This window comes from Fusarium proliferatum (genome assembly GCF_900067095.1).
Source record: "Fusarium proliferatum ET1 genome assembly, contig: FPRO_scaffold006, whole genome shotgun sequence".
NCBI classification, from domain to species: domain Eukaryota; kingdom Fungi; phylum Ascomycota; class Sordariomycetes; order Hypocreales; family Nectriaceae; genus Fusarium; species Fusarium proliferatum.
This window is the reverse complement of record NW_022194795.1, coordinates 3026849-3044164: the sequence shown is the minus strand read 5'-3', so window position 1 is coordinate 3044164 and position 17316 is coordinate 3026849. Positions and strand designations below refer to the sequence as shown.

General features: G+C 48.5%; 7 protein-coding genes across 7 annotated transcripts; 4 read left to right on the top strand and 3 right to left on the bottom strand.

Annotated features, from left to right (window-relative positions):
- Nucleotides 1–76: 76 nt before the first annotated feature.
- FPRO_10091 (related to dehydrogenases and related proteins) lies at nucleotides 77–1399 on the top strand (the record flags this gene model as incomplete). The annotated part of the gene is made up of 1 exon (XM_031233554.1): nucleotides 77–1399. The coding sequence occupies one exon, from the start codon at nucleotides 77–79 to the stop codon at nucleotides 1397–1399; it is 1323 nt and encodes a 440-aa protein (XP_031083379.1).
- A 99-nt stretch (nucleotides 1400–1498) lies between these two features.
- On the bottom strand, nucleotides 1499–3612 carry FPRO_10090 (uncharacterized protein; the record flags this gene model as incomplete). The annotated part of the gene is made up of 5 exons (XM_031233553.1): nucleotides 1499–2375; nucleotides 2464–2601; nucleotides 2649–3325; nucleotides 3370–3450; nucleotides 3496–3612. 5 exons carry the CDS (start codon nucleotides 3610–3612, stop codon nucleotides 1499–1501), a joined length of 1890 nt encoding a protein of 629 aa, XP_031083378.1.
- Nucleotides 3613–4884: 1272 nt separating this feature from the next.
- FPRO_10089 (related to aryl-alcohol dehydrogenases) lies at nucleotides 4885–6057 on the top strand (the record flags this gene model as incomplete). The annotated part of the gene is made up of 3 exons (XM_031233552.1): nucleotides 4885–5049; nucleotides 5097–5274; nucleotides 5324–6057. The coding sequence occupies 3 exons, from the start codon at nucleotides 4885–4887 to the stop codon at nucleotides 6055–6057; spliced, it is 1077 nt and encodes a 358-aa protein (XP_031083377.1).
- Nucleotides 6058–6374: 317 nt separating this feature from the next.
- Nucleotides 6375–7527, top strand: FPRO_10088 (uncharacterized protein; the record flags this gene model as incomplete). The annotated part of the gene is made up of 3 exons (XM_031233551.1): nucleotides 6375–6520; nucleotides 6566–7293; nucleotides 7346–7527. 3 exons carry the CDS (start codon nucleotides 6375–6377, stop codon nucleotides 7525–7527), a joined length of 1056 nt encoding a protein of 351 aa, XP_031083376.1.
- Nucleotides 7528–7719: 192 nt separating this feature from the next.
- Nucleotides 7720–8574, bottom strand: FPRO_10087 (uncharacterized protein; the record flags this gene model as incomplete). Its single annotated transcript, XM_031233549.1, has 1 exon — nucleotides 7720–8574. One exon carries the CDS (start codon nucleotides 8572–8574, stop codon nucleotides 7720–7722), a length of 855 nt encoding a protein of 284 aa, XP_031083375.1.
- A 1222-nt stretch (nucleotides 8575–9796) lies between these two features.
- FPRO_10086 (uncharacterized protein) lies at nucleotides 9797–12163 on the top strand (the record flags this gene model as incomplete). The annotated part of the gene is made up of 1 exon (XM_031233548.1): nucleotides 9797–12163. One exon carries the CDS (start codon nucleotides 9797–9799, stop codon nucleotides 12161–12163), a length of 2367 nt encoding a protein of 788 aa, XP_031083374.1.
- A 1328-nt stretch (nucleotides 12164–13491) lies between these two features.
- On the bottom strand, nucleotides 13492–14478 carry FPRO_10085 (uncharacterized protein; the record flags this gene model as incomplete). Its single annotated transcript, XM_031233547.1, has 1 exon — nucleotides 13492–14478. One exon carries the CDS (start codon nucleotides 14476–14478, stop codon nucleotides 13492–13494), a length of 987 nt encoding a protein of 328 aa, XP_031083373.1.
- Nucleotides 14479–17316: the final 2838 nt, after the last annotated feature.

The following is a 17316-nucleotide window of genomic DNA, read 5'->3' as shown; positions in this document are numbered from 1 at the left end:
ATACTTCCCCGTGTCCATGAGGGGTTGTTCATCATCGTCACTCATACACAATATTTCGGACTTCGTCAATTTCATCATGGCTACTCCTCAGGTTAAGCGCTATGTCATTGTTGGCATGGGCGTTCGCTCGGCTATGTACTACCAAGCCATCATCCAGGACTTCAAAGACGTTGCCAAGCTTGTTGGAATCTGCGATACGAACCAGACTCGCATGGACGTGGCAAACGATCACATCGTCGAGCTCGGTGGTGAAAAGGTGAAGACCTACAAAGACACGGATTTTGACAAGATGGTTCAAGAGCAAAAAGCAGATGTTGTCATCGTCACGACTATTGACCTCTTCCACCATCATTACTGCATTCGAGCCATGGAGCTAGGCTGCGATGCTATCACGGAAAAGCCAATGACTATCGACGAGCACAAGCTTCAAGCTATGATCGACGCAGAGAAGAAGACGGGGAAACAAGTCCGTGTTCTTTTCAACTATCGGTACGCGCCGCATCACACCAAAGTGCGAGAACTCATCGACTCTGGCGTCATCGGCGAGATTTCAACAGTACACATGGACTGGATCCTCGACTGTGCACACGGTGCAGACTTTATGCGACGCTGGCATCGGCACAAAGAAACAAGCGGTGGTATCCAGATGCACAAGTCAATACATCACTTCGACCTTGTGCATTTCTGGCTCAACACTGAGCCTGAGCTCGTCTTCTGCCTCGGCGATCTTCGTTTCTACGGCAAAGAAAACGCTGAGCGACGAGGCGAGAAGAATCTTGGTGAGCGATATCAGAACAATGAGAATGCGAAGAACGACCCTTTTGCGTTCCAGCTTGATGAGAATGAACGCATGAAGAAGTTGTACCTTGATGCTGAGCACGAAGATGGCTACATTCGCGACAGGAACTGTTTTGCAGAGGGAATCACCATCGAGGATAACCTATCTATGATAATCAAGTACAAGAATCGCGCCGTCATGACATACAACACATACGCCTATGCCCCATGGGAAGGATACAGGTGTGTCTTCAACGGCAGCAAGGGCCGAATCGAAGTCAACGTCGTTGAGAGCGGGTACAACCCCCTCGGCGATCCCGTGACAAAGGACGCTTCGGGCGAGGACGAGAAGTATATCCAGGGCGGAGTTGAGCAGACCAAGATTGTTGTTTATCCGCTGTTTGATAAGCCGTATGTTGTGGATGTTGTGAAGTCGGAGGGCGGTCATGGAGGCGGTGATCCTGTTTTGTTGAAGGATGTTCTGCTGGGTGGTGAGGTTGATAATTTCAAGAGGGCTGCTAATATTCGGGATGGAGGGAATGCGGTTTTGGTGGGTGTTGGGGCGAATCATAGTATGAAGAGTGGTATGCCCGTCAAGGTTCAAGAGTTGGTCAAGTGGTAAGCAGATAGTCAATCGAAGTCTGAACAATCACAGATTATACTGCCAGTTGAAAGAAAACAAGTGCTTTTATAATCCTTCCCAGTATAAATACATCCTCACTCAAAAGGAATTCATGACCAAATCATCAGCTGCACTCTCCTTTCCATTCCCTTCGTAAGTCTTATCATTCATATCGCCCATCAGTCCCGTAAACATATCACCCATCCCAACCTCCTCGACCTGTCCACCAGCCTGATCAGGCGGAGACCCCAATAAATCATAAGGCCAAAACGGAACGCCACCAAAATCATTAAAGTGTGTTGAATCCATCAAGGACATATCGCTAAAATCCAGCGGTGGAATATTCGTAATCTCGCATAACGCTGCTGTTAGATCAGCGGGAAAGGGCTGTTTGTTGTTGAAGAAGGCTTCTTGGTCGATGTTGCGTAGATCTTGAGTTTGGAGATTTGTTGTCATGATGTTGTTGTGGTCCATAAAATCTGTCAGATTGTCGGGGATGAGATGTTTGTTCATGGCGGAGAAACGCTTCATTGATTGCTCGTCGACGGTTGGCATGGATATTGCTTGGGATCTGGAGCTTAGCCCACGACCGGCCTTTCGTAGAGATGGGGGGAAATCGCATTCGTCTGGGAGTCTACCGTTGCTGATACTCATATCAAGAGTCATGACGAGTCGTAAGTAGTAACTAGGTCGTGTTTTGAGCATATCGAGACAACTGGTCGGTGAGTCGTCGTCGGTGGACATCGGTGCTGGTGATCGCTGTCTGGCAAGTTCAACGACATGTCGAATAGCTCGCATGACCCAGTCTGTGATGTAATATTTCTTCTTATAGCTCTTCATCTGTTTGAGGATATTCTCGACGTGCTGTTCCTTTTGGGTGAGCTTGACGCCTTCTTCTGGTGATGCTGGCTTTTTGGGACGGAGAAGTTCAACGTCGATCATCTGCAGTGCTAGTGGAAATGCCGTGCACCCGATGCTACAAATTGTTAGTCATGAGTTAGGGTTTGTGAAGAATCACGTACGCAGTCATTGGGAGCCATCGTGATAGCCCTAGACGATCGAACTCGAGCAGACACTCGGTCACGCGTGATGCTGAGCCTTGAAGATCTTCGCTTTGTCGTCGGAGCTGTATATCGGATTGAGTGGGCGGCAATAAACTTGATCGAAGAATGTTGTAATGGCAAACAGATAGCCTTGCGGAACTGCGAAAGTCAGTATTACATGCTCATACTCATAACCGAGAACTTACTGGTAGTACATCTCAATGAGATTCTTAAACAAGATAATCGACGAAGACGGCGAAATTTCCTCAGCCATCCTCTCATCCAACGTCGTCTTGGTCTCACTCCACGAACTATACCACCTACAAAGCTCCATCTGACACAAACTCGCATCCTTGCCAACCTCCATCCTCCCCGATAACATCCACGACGGATTATTATACAGCACCGACGTAACCGTCAAAACATCCGTCAGCACCACACAAAGATCAACCAGCCTCGAAAGTAACTCTGCATGCAGCGTCTTGGTCGTAGAGTCATAAACATCAGAATTATACAGCTCATCGCATAAATCCGCACTTCCCAACTTTGAGCAAGAAAAGCTAAAGTTTGAGGGTGTGATCTTTATGCTCTGGCGGGATGTTAGAGGAAGTAAACGGTCGCAGATGATGCAGCACCACCAGAGGCGCTTGAGGGTGTTGCGCAGTTTTTGGACCTTGGCTACTTCGGTGTCTTTGTTGGGGCGCAGGGACGAGTAGCAGTGCGCTTTGGCGACGCGGGCGTAGGATATAGCGATGCCGAGCCAGATTGAGCCGAGGGGCTTGTTGCCTGCTATGCAGCGGGGAATGAGATGTGTGTGCGCGAGGAGGAGGGAGGCTTGGGCTATGGCGATGCAAGACTTTTCGACGCTGAAGTCATAGAGAAGCTGACCATGTTAGCGATGCTCAATACCCCGGTTGGAGAGCATACCTTTGATCGACGATAAAATGCGAGTTTGGCCTGGTGTACATCCTCAAAGCCCAGCATCTTAATCGTATCCGACGAAACAAACTATACCCATCAGCTTCATCCCATCATCTCAATTGAGCCTCTTACCCCGGAGGAAATGAACAATATCCCCTGCAGCACCAGCATCGGCATCTCATACTCGACATCATTATCCACCGCATTATATGACAGCCAGAAATCCTTCTCATTCAGAATCGGAAGCATCGGATGAACATGCAAAAAATACTGCCTCAGAAAATCATCCAGCGCCGCGCGCTGCGGGACAACAAAACATCCTTGACTAACGAGGAATGCTAAATCTTGCGGGAGCAGGTCTTTTGTATCGGGGACTTGGAGAAATGCGTAATCGGGATGTGTTGGCGATCCAGCTGCGAAATTTGGCGGTTGTTGTGTGATTGTTGTAGGGGCGGTTGGTGGTGAGGGCTTCTGTGTTGCGGGGAGGATGTTCCGGGGTTCGGATGTCGAGATGGTTGATTCTTCGATTGATCGGGGCGTCGGGGGTTCGTTTGGTCGGAGTGAGGGGGTCGTTGATCTGTCAATTTAGTTAGAAAGAGAGTTTTGGAGGGATGTTGTAACGTGCATTATTCCATGGCGGCGCTTGAATGTGCAGACCTTGTCGTTGTGTCTGCAGTTGACACAGGGACCAGCTGGATTCTCAATGATGCACCGCACTTTTCTCGCCCGACACAAATTACAAGCTCTCGAGACTCGTTTCCTCATAGTTTTCGTAGACTGCATCTTCCCTGCTTCTTCTCAATCGACAAATCCAAGCGGCAGAACACAAGTCCGTAGGTCGAAATATCGGTATGATGATGCTAGGTCAAAGTTGTCAACTCGCAATCCTCGGATTGAAAAGCAAGACGTCAGCTGCTCCCTGCCCCGGGATCCGATGGCATTTGCCGACACTCTTCCCCACAGAATGGTGATCAATCCCCGCAAAGATTTGGCAGACGCTAGGATAGAACGGTGTGAGCTAAGCGGTTTGAGGGTCGACACGCCGGAGCCAAGGAGCTATTGGAAGCATAATTGGCTTAGCTGAAGCGAGAGGACCAATCTTGGGGTGAGACCGTCATTGTCTGTGTTTAACTCGTTGCACAGCAGGCGTTTCCATGTGATGAAGAAGTTCTGTGCAGCGTATCCACTGATTCTTTAGTTGATGTCAGCCAACGTTAATTGTGAGACATACGTCAGAGATGACTAGGTATTGTTTTGATCAGTGTTGTGATGAAGAATAGCCTAAGCGATGTGGACAGACTGGGAATAGCTTCATGCATAGGATAAGCACATCTGCAATTACGACGAATTGAATGCTGCATTAATAAACATCAGCAGCGGGGCACCAAAGCACGCAACATATGATGACATTACTCTCTATTTATCCGCCTATCACGCCCAATCTCACTTTATCTCAGATCATTAATACTCCCTTATTCCCCTCTTAATCCCAACCTTTCTTCTTCACTTTTCAACGTCAAAATGTCTGCAAAACAGCTCCCCCCTCATCTGAAGCAATCCGTCGAGGCTTCGAAATGCGAGTATCGCAATTTGGGCAAATCAGGTTTGCGCATTTCGGTCCCTGTGTTTGGATGCATGAGCTTTGGTGATAAGAGGGTTCTTCCTTGGGTGATTGGAGAGGATGAGGTATGTCACCAATTTGAAGTAGGGGCATGTCGCTGATTACTTTACAGGCCCTGGAACTTCTTAAAGCTGCTTATGATCGCGGCTTGAACACCTGGGACACCGCGAATACTTACAGCAATGGCGCGTCGGAGGAAATTGTCGGCAAGGCGTTGAAGAAGTTCAACATTCCCCGCCACAAGGTTGTCATCCTCAGTAAATGCCGCTGGGGCGTAGGCGAAGAGCCAGGTAAACCTCATCTCGCCCAATCGCACTCACGTATACTGATGCTGTGCAGGCGCTCGTCACATCAACTTCAAAGACGAATTCGCCGTCTCAAAAGACTACCAAAACCAATATGGTCTTTCCCGCGCTGCAATCTTCAACCAAGTCAACGCATCCCTCGCTCGTCTCGACACAGATTACCTCGACCTTCTCCAGATCCACCGCTTCGACGACGATACTCCGATTGAAGAAACGATGAAAGCACTCCACGACCTAGTTCAATCCGGAAAAGTGCGCTACATCGGCGCAAGCAGCATGTGGGCGACCCAATTCGCGCGAATGCAATTTGTCGCCGAAAAGAATGGCTGGACCAAATTTATTAGCATGCAGAACCATTACAACCTACTGTACCGCGAGGAGGAGCGCGAGATGATCCGTTTCTGCAACGATACGGGCGTGGGGATCATTCCGTGGGCGCCGCTTTGTAGAGGACATCTTGCACGACCGCCTGCGCAGTTTGGAGCCACGGAGAGGAGTAAGGAGGAGAAAGAAGGGTCTGGGGAGTTATCGGAGACTGATCAGAAGATTATTGGTAGGGTTGTTGAGGTTGCCGAGAAGCATGATTGGCCTATGGCGCATGTCGCGCTGGCTTGGATTAATCAGCGGGTTACGAGTCCCATTATTGGGTTTAGTAGTGTTGAGAGGATTGAGCAGGCTATTGGGGCGAGGGGGAAGAACTTGAGTGATGAGGAGGTCAAGTATTTGGAGGAGTTATATCAGGCCAAGCCCATCGCTGGACATACTTAGGGCAATCAAAGTACAGTCACGAGAAATAGATGATTTGGATATAGTGGTACTAGGTCAATCATCATGAACACGATCATGGTTGCAAAGTTCATGATGTTTTCCTTGACTCTCTCCAATCTGTCGATCTGTATCCATTCCGCGTAGAAACGTTGATCCGGGTTCGGCATGTGCATCGGCAAGCTTCACGGAACGGCACTTTAGTTCGGCTGCTAAACCCTCCAAATCTCCAGCCCCGCGCGCCCTGGGATCAGCATTTACAGTGGCACTTAAACCCGCCCAAGCCCGGCGGGACCAACCAGCTCAACGTCATTTTCACCATGAGCTCTTCAATCCCATCTACTCAAAAGGCAGCCTTAATCAAGAATCCTGGAAATGATGCCCGAATCATAATTCGATCGGATATACGGGTTGGTGACCCTGGCGAAAATGAGATTCTTGTAAAGCTTGAATTTACTGGTCTATGGTAAGCGTTACCTTTACCACGAGATCAGTGAACTAACTCATGTAGCGGCTCAGAAATCCGTGCATTATCAGGATGGGGTCCCTATGACCCTATTGTCGGCCACGAAGGCGTAGGAACAGTCGTAAAACTCGGTCAAGGCGTTGACGCAAGCCTACTCAGTAAGCGAGTCGGCGTGAAATGGCTCTACAGCGCCTGCGGGACATGCACCATTTGCAAAAAAGGCTATGCCAACAACTGTCCCAAACAGCTCAACACAGGGAAACACGTCCCCGGTACTTTGCAGGAATACATGATCGCAGATGCGAGATACGTTACTGAGATTCCAGATGGTCTTGCTGGTGAAATCGCTGCGCCGTTGCTTTGTGCTGGGTTGACGATGGCTGGTGCTGTGTCGAAGCTAAAGGGATATGCTGAGAAGGGGGATTGGGTTGTTATATCTGGCTCAGGTGGTGGACTTGGTCATCTGGGTGTACAGATTGCTAGTAGGTTGAACGGTCTGCGGGTCATTGCTGTTGATACTGGAGAGTCTAGACGGAAGTTGAGTTTGGACAGTGGCGCCGAGCACTTTATCGACTTTGCAACCGAGAACGTGGAAGCAAAGGCCAAGGAGATAACGGGTGAGGGAGCATCCGCTGTCTTGGTGGTGACTGGTTCTCAAGATGCCTTTATTCAAGCGCCGAATCTCGTACGAAATATGGGCATCATCGTCACGATTGGCCTGCCAAGGAATGACTTTAACATACCGCTCTCTGCAACGATATGTTCGGCAAGATGTAAGCAATTTCTCACCTATTACCAGCGGTCGATTGCTTACCCACTTACCAGCGCTGACTATCACCGGCGTTGCGGTTGGCACAGAAGAGCAGATGGAGGAGCTCTTGCAGCATGCCCTTGAAGGAACAATAGTCCCCGAGGTTAAGGTTCTTGAGTTTGAGGAAGTGGGCAATGTTATTGAAGGCTTGAAACGACAGGAAATCACTGGTAGAATAGTCGTCAGAATACCATGAACAAGTCTAGCCGATTTACCCGGGCAGTTCTATGGAAACGCGTACCACTTTGTTACAAAGCTCTTCGAAATTAATATTACAGGGAAAAACTGAGAAAGCGCCCAGTGCTGGACTATCTGGCCAGGCCTATTATCCAGGCTCTCCTATTCAAGGCTCAATCTCCCAGCTGCTTCATGCTTCCATTTCCCCTTATCACGTAGAAAAACTGCCCAATGTCAAATCGAGGGGCCCGGGGCTCATCTCCCGCCAATAATCAAGCTCCTTATGCTGCTCAGTAGACCAAGGACTTCTCAACCGACCACTGGCCAAAGGATTATACCCATCCTCCTGACTCTCATCAACTCGCCTCTGCGCCTCTTGCGTAACCAAGTCCATAATCATCGGCACCGCATACCAGATCTTCTCATACAACTCCGGCATGAACCGAATATTCCGACAGCAGTATGATCGAATGTACCAGACAACCGGACGTTTCTGAAACACTCTGTGCGGTGATCTAGCGTCGTACCCGTATGCCCACTTTCCGTTGAACTTGTCAATCAACCATCTTTTTCGGTTCATCCCGTGGACGAGTAAGCTCTGCACCAACGGGTCGAAAGTCTGTAGATGCCGTGTCTTGCGCTCCTGTGGCCAACACGTATTCTCCATGAGTTGCAGGTCATGAACGCCCTGCAACTTAATCCCATACTGTCTGTATAAACTATGGGAGTCATGACTAACGTCAAAAAAGACTTTTTGGTACGAAGCAGAGTCGAGGATGCTTCGTAAACTGGCGCCGTAGTATCCTCGCGTGGAGAACGCCTGGTTTGCGAGGAGGTTGACGTCGACGAGGAAAAGACGTCGGCGATATTCGGGCCCGTAGCACAGCATGATCGCCAAGAGGTTGAGTTCGCCATTTACACCGAGACTGTTTGGCTCGATGTTGATGTAGAGTAGTGGCACTTGTTGACTTTCGTGGGAGGAGTTGAGAACTGCGATACCGTCGGCGAGGGACTTTACACCCTGGATCGTGTTGACGTCCTCGACATCTGGGGTTGACTGTTCCATTTCAGTTGTCGGCTTTGTAATAAAGAAGAGTTTTTATATCTGTCGTTGCTTAGACTCGTTGGTCTGTATGAGGGGTTGAAAAGGTGTAGGAATAACAACGACTTGGTCACACGGACTTTGTAGAGCTGTTAATATGGTCTCATATTCTTTTCTCTCGCTCTATATATATTCCCTCGTCAAAGAATTACTTTCGTGACGCGGTGGGAGACCTTAACCTTTGATTCATTGATCTGATTTACTTCAGACCTAATGTGTTGGCCAAACAGATCATACCAGCTCCAAAATGGCCAAGCTTTGATCCACTGCTCCTCTATCAAAGTATCGACCATGTGGCAAACTTCCAACGTATCAGCTTTTTTAAGTACAATTCTAAGAACTGCGCACGAAAGTAAAGCTGTCGCAGTCCGTGTAATCAGCCCCACGGTACCAAGAGAACCCTAACTTTAAACCTAGGGTTGTTTTCTACAGGTAACTCACATGTTCGGCTAGATCCGGGCGCAGGGCCATGCGCTTCAGAAAAGTCATTACTGATATCATGGGACTTTCTCTTATTTTCAGGGATCTCATTCAGCCCAGTGACAGAATAGGGGAGTTATTGATGACGCTATTTGATCAAGCGCGACACTTTAAAGTTCTAGATTTCGGGAGTGGATCAGACACCATATCACCAGTGCAAGAAGGCATATCGCGACTGAATAGTTATTGAAATAAATAATGTAAGAAAATGAGAAGCTCGCAAATACTTCCGAGACCACATCAACAGAAATCTTTTATGCATTTCAGCTATACTACTGTAACCACTTCTTGTTGCTGTGAAGTGCTGTCTTTATCACATACACCAGAAGAGGAAACGCGTTGGAAAATGACAGCCACAGTCCCCGGCGCTACACTTGATTAAGCATAAATCTCTGATTCAGAACCTTTTTTCAATCGGCCACTATCCTCCAATAGGTTCCATGGCTGAGCTGAATAACGACCTAAGACCCGACACAATGGATCTATTTGGAAGCTATACGCAACTATCGTTTGTCCGCTCACAAGTCAGGGGCAAAGCGCAATACCCTTATCTGCCGTGTAACCGACAATTCGATGATTAGTTCAGACATAATAAGACTTGTTCCCAGAAAATTGCCATGTTTCTTTTCCTTTCTTAGCATCTGTATTAATCGTGAGTGTTCGTCCTCACAGCCACTCTTTCATCTTCCCTACACGCTCTTTAACGATGCGCTCCGTCGTAGCCCTCGCGGCTTTGGCCCTTAGCGGCGCCCTTGATCTCGCCGCTGCAAGTCACTGCAAACCTCGTCCTTCGCACGCTAGCTCCGCTACAACCGATCTCACTCCCTCCGACACCGCGACTTCAGTAGCTGCTTCCGAGACCGCCGGATCCGTCGTTATTAAGAGTGTCGTCGACGGTGGCGGTTTCTCCATCGCCCCTCCCGAAGGCGGTATCCCAGGTTTCACTGCCAGCGGTGATGCGACCATCGTCGTTGGACCAGGTTACAAGGGCGATGGTAGCAAAGACTCGGGCTGTCTTTCGCTGCAGGCTAGTGGTGATAAGAAGCGAGATCTTGGAAGCTTTGCTGGTGTTGCGCAGTCGCTTGAACTGCTGAGCTTGACCAGGCCTTATACCGTTCGCTTCTTCTACTTTGTCGTTACTGCCCCGTCGCTGAACTTTTGCCAATTGACTGCTTCGCTTGGTAGTCAGACCTTCTTCCAGACTTGGATCATCAGCTTTGGAACGAGTGTGCAGTGGGGTATGGCTCTGGAGCAGGTCACAGCTGCCCAACGCTCTGCACCTCTGTCTATCTCTATGAACTGCTTGGTTGGAGGCTCTGCTCAGGTTTACGTTGACTCTCTTTTTATGTCTAACCAGGTTACACCTGCGACTATTGATGACCATCCTCTTGACCTTGGTGATGGAGATGTCTCTGACTTCACTACTACTTCATCCCCGGCTGTACAGACGACTACATCTAGCAAGGTCGGAACTACCTCTCTACCTCCCATCATTCCAACCCATACTCAGAGCTCAGATTCTTATTCCAACTCTGCTACTCCTGGTACTGGAAGTCCCAACACCCAATCTGCTGGCAATCATACTCCAGTCACTGGTAGCCCTCACACTGTCCCCACTGGTAATAATACTCCTGGCCCTGTCGACAGCCAGACCTCCGCTGGAGGTAACACTCAAGCTACTTCACAGCCTGGTCCTCAGACTCCTGGTTCTCAAACTCCAGGTGCCCGGACTACTACATCAAGCAGCGAGAAGCAGACCAGCACCGAGTCAGCTGCTACAAGCGCCACTACATCAGGCGGCAGCTCCTCCCCCCGTCAGTCCTCGACAATCAAGCCCGATGGTCCTGTCAGCCGCGTCTGCGCCAACGTCGGTACATCCTCCATCGAGGGTCGCGGATGCGGCATACAGCCTTACAACAGCGCCGGAGCATACAGCCGCTTCACAAGCAGTAACTATCAGAAGGAAGACTGCGCTGCCCTTTGTCTCGCTGATGAGAATTGCAAATCCTTTGAGTGGAGCTACGGGAACAACTGTGCCAACGAATGCCGTCTCATCGCCTCTGTCTTGAGCGACGTTCCTGTCGGTAACACTGGTACCCAGTTCACCTCTTACGACCGCAGCTGTATCATCTCCAAACCCTGCCCTAGCTTCCCCGAGGATAGCATTTGTATCAACAAGATGGGTGACACTCCTAACAAGGGCTGTGTCCGTCGTAAGGGAACGCTCAAGTCTTGTGCTCAGGAGTTTGCGACTCTTACTGTTCAGCCTTGCGGTGGTGGTGATCAATGTAGAGACATGTGCGCTATGTATGCTGATTGCCAATCTTACTCTTACACCAATCTCCTGTCTCAGAGGAACTGCAAGCTGTATGCTGGTACTACCGATGAGATCACCGAGGAGGGAGGTAGTGATTACTTCTCTGATATCGGCTGCTGGGCTTGCGGACAGAACATGGGTTTCGCCACTTACGGTCTTCTCACAAATGACAATGTTGTCCTCCCCGAGATGACATGTCAGGCTCCTACCAAGGCTGTAGCTGATACACCTACCACTTTCAACACAAGAACCACTCAGGCCGCTGAGTCTACTTCTTCTTCTTCACCTGCTATCCAGCAGCCCCCAACCACTACCACAGAGTCTGCCAGTTCTACAGCTACCATCATGACCTGCCCCACTGGCATCGCAGCCCCCGGCTTCTGCCAAAAGCTTGACAACCTCCCCACCCAATCCGTCTCCATCCCTGGCATCTTAGACCACTGGCCCCAGAGCGACAATGATGTCGAGCCTCCAGTCCAGCGAACCTGCAACGCCTTCGGTGTTAAGAAGGGCAGCTGGTGGGGACGGGGTATCCAAGAAAACGCACGTCAGACCACCATGGAGGACTGCGCCCTTCTATGTCGTGAGCAGGGTTACTGTGAGGCCTTTGGTCTTGATGATACCGACCCAAATCGTGTCAGTTGTGCTCTGTCGACTTATAAGCTTGGTACTGAGGGTATTGACATCGACGTTCCTTATTCCTTCTGGTGGAGTGACCTGGACTGTTATGAGTGCCGTGACTGTCAGGCTGCTTGAGGTCAATGATGTGTCTAGAAGCTCCATTGCTGTACATATTGAACACTATTATCTCAGTGCATTTTACTTTTAGAGTCACTACACAAAGGATAATAACAATACTAATTGGCATATATAACGAATTGTCTCATCAGGAGAAGCCCTTAACTACAATATGACTAGTGACTACTTAGCTAGAGCTCGGACATGTACAAACGGAGTTGACGCAATTGGCGCATGTAGAGGTCAGGTTGTTATCAACATTTGAGAAGTTAAAGGGTTGCTAAGGCGATTAATTGATACTAGATACTAAAAATCAGTATAAAACTTCCATATACTCCTAGGCCCAGAAACGTCATTATTTACAAACCCAGATAACAGTTATTACTCATAGCACTCTGGAGCAAGTTTGTGACGCATCAAAACCTCTCGATGGGGCCCAAGAATGACTTTTGCCTCCATCCCCTTCTGCAAGATGTGTACCAGCTGATGAGGCTGAGACCAAGCAGCGTGATCTCTCGTCAACCAGCCCTGCGTGCTCAGATTATCATAATTCTCCTGCACAATTTACAGATCTAAAGGGAAGATCCAGGTACCGCTTTCTTTTAAATTGACCTGCATTATGCAGAGTCCCGGAGTATGACCGGGGCATAAGTGCACTGTGATACCGCACTGTGATACCGCGTGCGATGAGGATACTGTCGCCTTAGAGTGGCGTCCAGTTTAGGTCGAATTGGAGATAGACTCCTGCGGAAGCTGGTCAATTTATTGCGATAGGTGTTTAGTGATACAAACCAATAACTATCGTGGTTGCCACACAGTAAAAAGCACTTTTGAGTTGAACGTAAATATGCACATCGGTACCTCTGAAATACTCGAGTCCACCTACGTGATCCAAGTGCAGGTGGCCAGTGATAGCGCCCTTAACGTCTTTGATGTCATAGCCAGTCTTTTTGATAGCTGCGTCAGCTCCATGTTTTAGCTATACTCGCCTCTGGCAAAGATATCGGCACGTTGAGGACCGGGTGAGCGCTTAATTGCGTAAAAATACAAGAACCAGAATCGTGTCTGCTGTAAGTGACCCATGGCGTAGGTAGCTTATCACGACTTCTATTACCTTGCTGGACTCTGTTAGTGGATCACCGTACCCAAGCGTCGACTGGAACCTAAAGACTGGACACGGAAAGATATGAGCTGATGAACCTTGATGTATCTCTATTGCTGCTTCTAGTTAAAGGAATGAAGTCTATGTATTAATTCTAAAATTACTTAATGAGCGGGTCTATTATATCATTTGAGTCATGAACCGTATGTCGTATATCCTTTCTCATCCTCATGCAAAAACTCATCTAGTAAGTGTAAACCTGCTCGGGACCAAGATCGCCAAACTCTCCGGACCCGAAGGGGTTGGTAGGAGTGGCCTTCTGGCCGATGACGTTGGGAACACCAAACCAGGCGATGTCATTACCCTTGACAACGGAAACAACAGCAAAGGCAGGGGCAGGTTCTGTCACATATCCCCAAGAGACAGTAAGTTCAGACCCATCAGTGCAAGGCTCGTTAGACCAGCTCTCGGTAGCAGCGTCTTTGCCGGGCATACGGATAATGGTACACTTCTCAGTCTTGCCGTCGGCACCGGCGATCTCAAAGTTATAATCACAGCCTTCATTGCCCTCGCCGCAGTAGCGAGTAAGATCCTTGATGGTCCAAGTCTCACCTTCAACAGGCTTGGGCTCCGGATAAGTAGTACCCTCAGAACTGGTACCGTCAGGTTTGGTGCCCTCAGAGCAGTCTTCGGTAGGAGCGGGGACGGGAGCGGGTTGCACCGCAGTCTTGGAGGCCACGGGGTACGTGAAATAGCTTGATGGGCAAGATCCGGGGTGAGCAGGGTTGCAGCCTCCAGGGATCCCAGAAATAGAGGTAAAGGTCTGAGCCGGAGCGGTATAGGTCTTGGTAAAGTATGAAGAGGGGCAGGAACCAGGGTGCGCAGGGTTGCAACCGCCGGGAATACCGGGAATGGAGGTGAATGTCTCGGCTGGGGCAGTGTACTTGTTGGTAAAGTACGATGAAGGGCATGAGCCGGGATGGGCAGGGTTGCATCCTCCGGGAATCTCAGTCTTGGTTGGCTCAACAAGCGATGCGGTAGCAGAAGAGCACCACTCGCGGATGCGAGCGCTATCTTCGCCAGCGCAGGCAGTTAGAGTGCATGAGCAAGCGACCTCTGGAGTTCCCGCGGCGATGCAAGACTTATAGTCATCCTGGCACTTATCAACGGTGGAGAGAGGGGCAGCAGAGACTGTGGAGGCCACGGCCAGGGCGATGATGAGCTTGTTCATGATGGACTCTGGATGCGCAGGACTGATGTGTAGTTTATAGAGCCCGTGGAGATAAAAGAGTTGAATATTTGTCTTAGGTATAGAGATGTAAGGTGATCAGGATGATGGATATGATTCAGTCTGAAGGCATCAAGTTTCATTTTATATTTCCATCTCTTCCTTCTTCAACCCGAGTATCTATCAATCAGCTGCCCAGCCTCTCGTATAATTAGAGTTTTCGTGATCAACAGTCATGAACAAATGATATCATAAATGTTCTAGCGCGGAAAAAAAGAATCCACGTTAAACCTTAGCCATCCCCATATTGTTTAAGTGCAGTCCCAAACGAGCAATAGGCTATGCCAAGCCTCGTATCCGACATCATAATCATGCTGAAATAGAACTGCCCACATTCATCCCAGCCGATTTTGTTGTGGCTGGAAATCTGGCGTTGCCGACGAACCGACCGACCACTTTCGGGGGCGCTGCTATCTGATCTACAGTATACACGATTCCCAGCTCCACTAACACGAGATCAAGACCATCACAGCTCTTCAGCAGCCGATCATGTGAGATATCCAGCTACTACTATTGGAGCGCAAAGTTCGAGTAAGGTGCGCACGATGCAGATATCGGCTGTCAGGTCTATCAAGTCAAAATGACACTCATATAAAGAGAGTTAAGGCAGTGTACCAACTACCCACACAATTGGCCACAGGCGAGGTTCACCCCACTTTGGACTCGCTGTCTTGGGGTTCAAAGTAACGGCATACATAGATAGAAGAGTGGCAAATTTCCTCTCAGTAACCCAAGCAAATGCCCGCCATCACTTACACTTCTAACGGCATAAAATTACAAACAGCACATAGTCCTCCAGGCTTCATATCTGTGATCCCGCCTGCGGAGTAAGTACAGCGATTATGGTGCATGGCTCTTATATCTCATCAAGAACAATGCTCTTGCACACAATCGTTATCTGCCCTATTGACTTTCAGCGCTTTCGCATTCTTGGTTGGAATATGAATAGCAACAGCGAGAAAAAGTTGTAAAGGACGATGAATTCCAACAGTATGAATTGCAAGTTAGTGTAGACAGTCGGCTAGATTCAATTGAGATATAGTCTTTGATATCCGACAGGAATTAAGTAATCAGTTTAACGATATTAGCTATAAGGATAAAAAATATAAAATTTAGTCCCAAAAAGCATGAAGGAACCAAGGTCCTTAGGGAATTATACCCCTTCATCTGTCATCACAGACAGCATTCTGATCCCACCAAGGCTAGACCTCTTACCCTGGAATGCTTGCCACAACCCTCACATTGGCATTTCCATTTCACAGGAAGATGGTACTATTTGGTCAATTACGATACTATAATTCTTTGAATTAATGCTTTTTACTTAATTGAAGCTACATGTTCACCGATTTCCGGTCGTCCCAAGTAAATGGGGGCGGTTGTTGAAGGCCGACGGCCGTCTTCGGGGGGGATAATTTCTACCCACTTGAAAGAAGGCCATTCCTAGGAACATGGTATAAATCACGACAATATGATTTTATTCTGAGACCTTAGAGTGGCTGCAGGCAATTCTTTCGCACTTTTCAACATTACTTAATCGCCAGGACAAGTGGTATTCCTACCGGAAATTTGGAGTACTGTCAACTGATTGTACGTTTAACGCTGTTTGTAGGGTCAATGTAGTCCTCTAGGCGCAGCCTTGTATACCATAGATATTTGTAATACTCCTGTACGCCCCATCCGCCATAGGGGAATACCTCCCGATTTATTTACAGCTTAACGTTGGCTTTATTGACGCCTCCACCAATGCCACTGCCGGCAGCCTAGTCGCTCCTTGTAATTAAGTTTCAAGACATCCTCAGAAGAAGACTTTATATACACGATTGATACTCTGATAAGACTGAGAGCTTAAGAGAGGCCTCAGCTCCAGGGCACAAGGTAAACAACAGCAGTATACGATTGGTACAATACACCATGACGGTGCTACGTGTGCCGGCTTTCTTCAAGGTAAATATCTACGTACAGAAAGGCGATGGATCATACTGAATCTCTATGTCACAATGCCCAACGTGATCATCGCTTAGCCAAGACATGGCACAATAAAGAAGAGACAGTAGAGGAAAGAAGCACCTTTATTATTTATTGGCTCAGATATACTGTGTGCCCTCTAGGCCAGATGCGGAATCCATTGCGCGATTTCCTGGCCCCTGCCACTTGATCGCCATGATTACCCTGTACGTCGAGAAACATGTCACTGGTGCTTATGACACATCACTTCCAACGGTCCTCAATTACCAGGGTCCTGTGCCAAGTTCTTACCCCGGCTCGCATCACCGATATCCGAAAATGCCCTGATGCAGAATCTGATTACTAGCTCTTACCATTTTCTCAAGCACTTGGGTTGCGTATCATGATCTAAGAGGTGGAATATAATCCTTTAGTGCATGCGCATCAAATCAATCACGCGGTACTGTTTGCAAGAGTCGGACGAATTACTGATCCTGCTGATCGTTGATCCGACCAGCAAACTGTAATCGGGCGTAAGCACTATAACCCAAAGCTTCAACGTCGATGCAGTCCCCTGTCAGTGACTTTGCCTGTTACGGCTTGTGCATCGTGCGGCTGAGGATCAGCGTCAGCGATCATCAAACAATCAGTAAAATGACTCGAGAATACGAGTCAAAACCCCATCATTCTCTTCACTAATAGTCAATCTTGATAGACATAATTTCAAGGTGAAATATAAAACAATCGCAAAAGAAAAGAACCCAATCGGGCCCTGGTGTCATGATGGATATTCTGCCTGATCATCGTCGACTTACAGACTATGAACGCCACAAGGCG